Source organism: Pezoporus wallicus, unplaced genomic scaffold (genome assembly GCF_028554395.1).
Source record: "Pezoporus wallicus isolate ANWC-B61680 ecotype Strahan unplaced genomic scaffold, APGP_CSIRO_Pwel_v1 contig_14547, whole genome shotgun sequence".
Lineage (NCBI taxonomy): Eukaryota > Metazoa > Chordata > Aves > Psittaciformes > Psittacidae > Pezoporus > Pezoporus wallicus.
The window spans coordinates 191,902-198,490 of NW_026639781.1; the positions used below are offsets into that span (position 1 = coordinate 191,902).

Here is a 6,589-nt window from a genome sequence, read left to right on the forward strand (position 1 = left end):
CCAGCTCTTAATTCTCCTGCCACTTCCACGCTGGCCTCGGAGAGACCCCAGAAGCTTTCAGGCTATTTCCTGTCACCCTTCATTAGCTAACATGCCGCAAACAAAGGCTACTGAATTAGTCACCCGCAGCTGCTGGGTGTCAGAGCAAAGGTCTACCCAGCACCGGGCTGCTTCTCCCTCCCTTTCCCACACCTGCACTCAGGGATGAGGGACCTTTCCCAGACAAAACGGCTTATTTTCTCCTTTCATTGCATGTTTGCTTCTGAACAGCCAAAGAACCGAGCAGGCAGCACCACCGGGCTGCTCACAGGAGATACGTTTCCTCCCTTTGCTTCCGTCTGAGCCTCTCTGTTTACGTGCCTAATAAAGCCGGCTCTGTGCCACCAGCTCCGGGCTGCACCTTCTCCCCGGAGCCCAGCCCATCCCAAACATGCAAAGCTTGTCCAGAAGCCTCCTGCCAGCTCTGTCCGCTCAAAGTCACCTTGCCCCAAACCTTCAGCTCCACGCTCCGGGCTCGCTCGACAATCATTAATCGGCTCCTCCGCATTCCCGGCATGGAAAAATGCCCCAGCGGGTAGCCCCGTCCTGGCATTTCGACATGCCGCTGGCCGGCAAGCTGGTCCTCTCCGCTCTGCTCCTCCTGACGCTGGCGTACAGGTTCTATAAGTCCCGTTTGATTGCTGGGGGTAACATCCCACGGGCCAGTGAGGAGCACAGGGAAAATGCTGCCCGCGATGGGGATGGGGATGGGGATGATGCGGTGGGGCTGCGGAGGAGGAGGGTGTTTGGGGAGGAGGCGAGGAGGGGTGGTGGGGATGCACAAGTGAGTGGCACTGGGACACTGAGCACCCCCTCCCAGTGGGACTGGGGTCTGCCGAAGGGTGAGGAGGAAGAGGAGGTGGTTTCTGAACTGGGGCTGGCTGGCAAGAAAGTGGGGATGGGCAGGAGGGCAAGTGAGCTGGGAGGTGAGGCAGGAACTGAGCCTGGAAGTGATCTCGGAATGGAGCTGGCAAGAAAACGAGGAAGTGAGGCAGGAAACAAACTGGGAAGTGAGGTGGGAAGCAAGCTGGGAAGTGAGGTGGGAAAAGAGCCAGGAAGTGAGTCAGGAAGTGAGCTGGGAAGTGAGCTGAGTTGTTATGAGTCTGGGGATGCAGCTGAAACCCTGAGCAGCTCTGGGGAGAAGGACGCGCTTGCTCCCAGCGCAGGGCTCTCCCCCAGGACTGCTGATGATGATGACAGCCTTGCCCAAAGCATGGAGCAGGATTTGGCCGGCAGAGGCGTGAGCCAGGAGGTTGAGGAGCACGGGGGGATGATCCAGACCCTCAGTGTCACCTCAGACCTGGCGCTAACGATGACGACGAGCAGCATAGGGTCAGACACCTCCTATTCTTTCTCCTCGGTTGCGAAGATCCAGGTAGAGGAGGGGTTCATCACCGAGCAGCGGGCGAAGGACGGGGCCGGGCAGCCAGTCCCTGGCCTAAAAGGCAAAGTCTATGACTACTACGCCCAGTCCATCTCCCAGTCGGTGTCAAAGAGGAGGTCTCCCCCCTATATCCCCCTGGGAACATCCCAGTGCCACAGCTCAGAGCGAGTCAAGGAAGAGATACAGCAGCCAGACCCAACTTTGGCAATGCGGGATCCTACCACCTCTTCCATAGTTCCAGCATCTACGGGGAGCTTGGAGCCCCATCCTGAGCCCCCGTCTCCTGGCCGCAAGAACAGCATCCTCCACATAGCAGAGAGCCCCCACCTCCAGCTGCCCATGGAGGGGTTTGCGGTCACAGCACCAGTTGACACACGGTCTGCAAGCCCCTGCCCGGGGCTGGTGGCCAGTGCTGACCAAATGCCGCCATCCACCCACCTGGACCTGGGGAACTGCTACGAGGTTCTGTGCACAGCCAAGGTGCAGAAGCTCCACCACCTCCAGGAGGCTGCCTACAAGGTGATGAGCGACAACTACCTGCAGGTGTTGAGGACACCATCCATCTACGGCCGTCTCAACGCCGGCGAGCGGGACCTCATCCTGCGGCGGAGGATGAAGGGCAAGATGCGCGTGGTCGTGGCAGACGTCAGCCTGCAGGAGCCCGGCCTCCACACCAGCCGTCTCTGCTGCTATGATGAAGGAGGGGACTGCTGGCATCACCTCTGCCACGTGCCACCAGAGGTGGTCTCCCAGGGGTGTGCTATGTGCAGCATGTTCAACTACCTCTTCGTGGTGGCCGGCTGCAAGGGCACGGGCCGGAGGCAGAGACCTTCCAACCGTGTCTTCTGCTATGACCCCCTGACCAACATCTGGAGGGAGATCTGCCCCTTGAACCAAGCACGGCCGCACTGCAAGCTCGTGGCCTTGGATGGCCACCTCTATGCCATCGGTGGTGAATGTCTCTACACAGTAGAGCGTTATGACCCCCGGCAGGACCGCTGGACCTTCGCCGCACCCCTTCCCCATGATACCTTTGCTGTGGCCCACACGGCCACAGTGTGTGACGGGGAGATCTATGTGACAGGAGGCACCTTGCGCTACGTGCTGCTGCGATACACGGCCCGCTCGGACAGCTGGAGGGTCAGCCCGGCCAGCGGTGGCAAGAACAGGACAGCCGAGATGGTGAGCACCAACGGCTTCATCTACCGCTTCGACCTCCACCGTGGCACAGGCATTGGTGTCTACCGCTGCAGCGCCAAGGCCAAGCTATGGTATGAATGTGCCACCTACACCATGGCCAACCCCGGTGGCTTCCAGTGCGCTGTAGTGGGCAGCTTGGTCCACTGTGTTGGCCGGCACTTCCATATACGCTTCTTAGCCGACCATATCTCTCCACGCTTTGGGACCAAGGAGCTGCAGCCCTTCCCATCGCCCCACGGCAGCCTCCTCCCAGCCGTCCTGATGCTGCCAGAAGGAGGGATGCCACAAACGCAGGTTTGAGGGATCCATGCAGCAGCGGTGGTGGCTTAGGCATGTTGTGATGGTGAAAGATGGTAGAAGCCACCAGCCCACACTGGACCATGTAGCATGGGACCAACACTACCAGGGCAACATCACCCACACATACCACCAAGCAGGCATCCTTCCAGGCCCTGTAAGCAAGCAGACAAACTGCCCTTGGATACTGCCAGTAAACCCAGCCTTGAAGACACAAAGAAGAACAAAGCCGGAGCTGGGTGGACTTGTTTGCTTAGAGGTATTTAAACATAGGTGTGCTTGCTTGGATGCAAATAAGACATGGCTTGCTGCAGGCTCACAACTCTGCACTGCCTGCGGGGTTAATATTGACCTGGACACACAACACACAGGGGATTTTAGGGTGGAGGAACGTAGAGGGAGGTTTGATCGCTAAGGAGGTATCACACCATTAGCACCGAGCCACCACTGAGCCTTTAGGCTTGACTGTACACATCACCCCAAGGCTGGCGGCTGGGGTGCCCTGCTCCTATCAATGCCTTGTTACCTGTTATGTAGAATCCCAGCCTGGTTTGGGTTGGAAGGGACCTCAAAGCTCATCCAGCTCCAGCCCCTGCCACGGGCAGGGACACCTTCCATAGAGCAGCTTGCTCCAAGCCCCTGTGTCCAACCTGGCCTTGAACACTGCCAGGGATGGGGCAGCCACAGCTTCTCTGGGCACCCTGTGCCAGCGCCTCAGCACCCTCACAGGGAAGAGCTTCTGCCTTATCTCCAACCTGAACTTCCCCTGTTTCAGTCTGAACCCATCACCCCTTGTCCTATCACTCCAGTCCCTGATGAAGAGCCCCTCTCCAGCATCCTTGCAGCCCCCTTCAGACACTGGAACCTGCTCTGATGCATGCAGCTTCTCTTCTCCAGGCACAGATTTATCTTCTCAGCGCAGAATTCTATATATATTTATTTGTACGTGATGTAAATAGGCACTATAGATTTATAGACAGCTGGTCTTAAATGAAATTAAAGGGAACATTGGGTAAAATTAACCACGGCTACTGTTGTGCATCGTTTCAAACCGTAGCCAAGTCTAATGGGAACAAAGAGGCTGACGCATGTTTTACATCGCTAATTACTGCACGAACAACATCTCTGAGGAGGCAACCAAAAGCAAACCAAGGCCCTGGATGTGAGCAGCTGGTCTTTTATCCCCTTTTCCCTGGGTTTCACCAATGTCGCTCTGCTGTCTCCATGTCCTGCCTAAAGCCTACTTCAGGTAATTGCATTTTCTTCCCCTCAGAAGGTTTGTCATCCATCGTCTTTCAGCCCCAGACAGGTATAAACCAGCTCCCAGATGGATAAAACCCTCCTGAACCTGCTTCCTTGGTGGCAGTGTTTCAGGAGCATGAAGTCATGGATGCGCTTGAAGCACCTGGAGATAAGAGATGGTGCTGGAGCAGCCCATGGTATCACCATTTACACCCTGCTGCCCACAGTGATTTAGGAGAGGTTAGGTTAATGTTCTTGTATAGTGCTCCCCAAAATATTACTTCTCGCATCACTGTGTGGAGGCCCCACGTTTCTGCCTTCAGGGCTTCCTATGGAGGTCAGTGGCATCCACCCATATCAGGAAAGCTTGGGGGGCTGGTTAATGAACCCAGCCTCTGAGGTTTGCTCAGTAGCTGCAGCATGTGGGCGATGCAGCCTCTCCCTGTGCTTCAAACTGCCGTGGTCCAGCCTCTTTCACCCACCTCTTCCTACACCCATCTAAGATGTCCCAGGGACTCCTGTATCTCAGCATCTCTATATGCTGGGATGTTTGGGCTGGTAAACCTTGTGAGTCAAAAACCTCTTCACTATTACCTCCCTGTTATTTAGCTACCTCCACAGCCAGCAATCAAGAGCAGCAAGCTCAACAAGATGGGTTCAGACATACCCCAACACATTTCTGCTCCCCCAGCAAAACCCAAGTCATGGCTGCTTCGCCAGAGCACCCCAGCCCCTTTGCAACCTGCAAAAAACTCTTGTCCCCATCAGCATCCCAGCTCCATGCCCTTCATCATCCCTGCCACAGTAGGCTGCGTGCTGGGGGACAGAGGACATGTTGGCTGGATGGGAGCGGGGCAGTTGGAGCCCTTCCAGGTGACAGCTTTTGTTTCCATCCCCAGAAAAGCCTTCCTGGGATCCTGCCCCTCTCACCATGCCCCTTAGCTTCCGCTTAATATTTCACCTCTCCTTTAACTCCTTGCTGCCAGGCTGCAACCTCAAAACCCAGCAGCTTTTCCTCCTTCCCCAGTGTGACAGTGAGCAATGAGCAATAACAGGCCATGGGCAGCTCTCCCCCTGCTCCTGCACTATCCAGTATTACCCTGATTCTCCTGGGGAGGCATTTAACAGATTAAAAGCACTGGGGACATCCTGTGCTGGGGCACTGCTTGCTCTGCAGGGAAGGACAAGCAGGTTTGGAGCAACAGCATGCAGGGATCCCGTGACTGGTGGTAAAATGGCTTTTGGCTGCAGGTGAGTGAAAGCAAAGGGCAAAGGACAAATGCAAACAGATACTCAGGCCTGGATGACTGGGGTTTGCCCCCAAATACCAGCATAGTGTCACCAAATACCAGCTCCTGCCACCATGCCAGATGCTGGCCACTGATTTCCAGTTCTGCCAGACCCCCAGCTCTGTGTTTCTGATGAGCAGCAGCTTTAAACCACAGGCTCGCAGCTCTCAGGAGAGCCATATGACCATTGAGCAGCTTCAGTGCAGCTTGTGATCTTCGGGATATTATTTATTTACACTGATTGGGCTGGTGAAGCTGCCAGGAATTACAGGGAAAAGGCTTGGGAAGCACGTGGTGCATCCTAATAAAGCTTCACTGCCTGCCCCATGGAGCTGCAAACCACCCCGAGCAAGCTCAATTAATGAGTACTTAGAGGTCACAATAAGCTCAGCCAGGCTGGGGGTTGAGCTCCTGCTCTTGGCAGCTTCTTTCCTTGCTGCAAGACCAGTCACTGAAAGCCAGGCCCCTCACTGGGGCAGGAACCATCAGGATTAGATGCTGAAAGAGAACACAACGACCACCAGGCTCACGAGAGCCGGGAAAACCCATTTCCACCATCCACCAGCAATTCTTCCATCCCTATAACTCCCTCAAGGATACTCTCTCCAGCACCGAGCTCCTTCATCACCAGCACCTGGACCCATTGCTGCCCTCTGAGCCCCCACTCTGGTGCATCCCCCAGATAAGGGTGCAAGCACTAAACAGTGCTGCTTTGCAGCCACATAGAACCTTTACACTAACTTCTTCTAATCAGGAAGACCCATTATCTCCCCTCCCATGTATATTTAGGCAATTACATAGTTTAATGTACATTGATTCTGATTCTTCATTTTGACATTTCTGATGATGAGGAGAAACCAGGGAGTGACGCAGTTCTTATTTGCTCAGTGCTCTTTTTCCCCTTTGCAACGTGCCATGCTGGCTGCGAATGGAAATTGGAAGTCAATTAAAGAAGTGCAAAAGCAGCATTTTAAACTCTTTCTTTATTAGTTCAACACGGTTTCCTCCAATGTGTCGGCTACAGCAGGGTGGGAAAGGAAAAAAACCTCAACCAGAAAAAGCGAGCTTCTCCAGACATGTTTTGCATTTAAAGCCAACGTGATACATGAAAGAAATATTAAACGTAGTGAACTGACAA

The 6,589-nt window shown here is 54.8% G+C and overlaps 1 protein-coding gene across 1 annotated transcript; it reads left to right on the forward strand.

The window, feature by feature from the left end:
• Positions 1-325: 325 nt before the first annotated feature.
• KLHDC7A (kelch domain containing 7A) lies at positions 326-3,334 on the forward strand. The gene is made up of 2 exons (XM_057416265.1): positions 326-1,054; positions 1,127-3,334. Exons 1-2 carry the CDS (start codon positions 563-565, stop codon positions 2,921-2,923), a joined length of 2,289 nt encoding a protein of 762 aa, XP_057272248.1. The 5' UTR covers positions 326-562; the 3' UTR covers positions 2,924-3,334.
• The last annotated feature ends 3,255 nt before the right edge of the window (positions 3,335-6,589 follow it).

Coding starts and splice junctions, on each gene's coding strand:
- KLHDC7A (XM_057416265.1), top strand. CDS start 563: ATGCCCCAGCGGGTAGCCCCGTCCTGGCATTTCGACATGCCGCTGGCC. Junction 1,055..1,126: donor GAAACAAACTGGGAAGTGAG/GTGGGAAGCAAG, acceptor CTGGGAAGTGAG/CTGAGTTGTTATGAGTCTGG.